The sequence below is a fragment of the Centroberyx gerrardi genome, chromosome 21 (genome assembly GCF_048128805.1).
Source record: "Centroberyx gerrardi isolate f3 chromosome 21, fCenGer3.hap1.cur.20231027, whole genome shotgun sequence".
NCBI lineage: Eukaryota > Metazoa > Chordata > Actinopteri > Beryciformes > Berycidae > Centroberyx > Centroberyx gerrardi.
The window spans coordinates 3,804,367-3,805,204 of NC_136017.1; the positions used below are offsets into that span (position 1 = coordinate 3,804,367).

The following is an 838-nucleotide window of genomic DNA, read 5'->3' on the forward strand; positions in this document are numbered from 1 at the left end:
ATCTGGGCCATGACGGCCTGGACGCAGCTGTTCCCGGCAGCCAGCATGTCCACGGCGTTGCGCAGCTCGACTTTCTGGCTCTGGTAGACCGTCTCCAGCGGGGAAACCTCGCAGTCCTTGTGCTGGCCGAACACCTTGCACATGGAGCAGGTGGGCGTCTGGCAGGTCACGCAGTAGATGTTGATGCGCTCGTCCTCGTGATCCTTGCACATGGGCTCCTTGGTGTCCTTGTCCTTCAGCGGAGGATCCAGGGACCCACCGCTGTCTCCCTTCTGCTCCTGCTGCTGCTTGTAAATATCAATGATGTTCTCCACCAGCAGGTTCCTCTGCAGCCCGTAGACGCCGTGGCGGTCCAGCACCACCTCGAAGCGGCAGGTAGGGCAGCGGAAGATGCCGCCCGAGTAGTGATAGGGGTTGCGGGAGTCGTACAGGTCGCTGGCACAGCCGCGGCACAGGTTGTGCTGGCAGGGCAGGATGACCACGGGCTTGGTGAACATGTCCAGGCAGATGGGACAGCTCAGCTGCTTCTCCAGGCTCTCCATAGGGCTGGGAGGGCGCACCACTTGGCCTGTCTGGATATCCATTTTTTGGGGCTTCTTTCTTGGCTTAGTTCCTCAGAATCCTGAAGATCCCTAATCGCTCGGATTAGGTTTTGACTCTCTTCCTTTGTCTGTCTGTCTTTACCAGAGTGCTACAGTGTGTAGCTGTCTTGTGGCGTTTATTTTGATCTGCCCGGCCGTGAGAAAGCCCCTAGCTTTTATACCCCAGAGGAAGGACACCCGATCCCCCCCAAACCATCTGAGGCACAGTCCTACCCTTGGCTTGTTTGTCAGGCTCA

General features: G+C 58.1%; 1 protein-coding gene across 1 annotated transcript in view; it reads right to left on the reverse strand.

Moving 5' to 3' along the window:
* The window catches only part of trim63a (tripartite motif containing 63a), a 1,442-nt gene extending 858 nt beyond the window's left edge, over positions 1 to 584 (reverse strand). Inside the window, exon 1 of the mRNA XM_071910588.2 lies at positions 1 to 584. This exon is cut by the window's left edge and continues 858 nt beyond it. Within this exon, the coding sequence (XP_071766689.2) occupies positions 1 to 584 (584 nt within the window).
* Between the last annotated feature and the right edge of the window lie 254 nt (positions 585 to 838).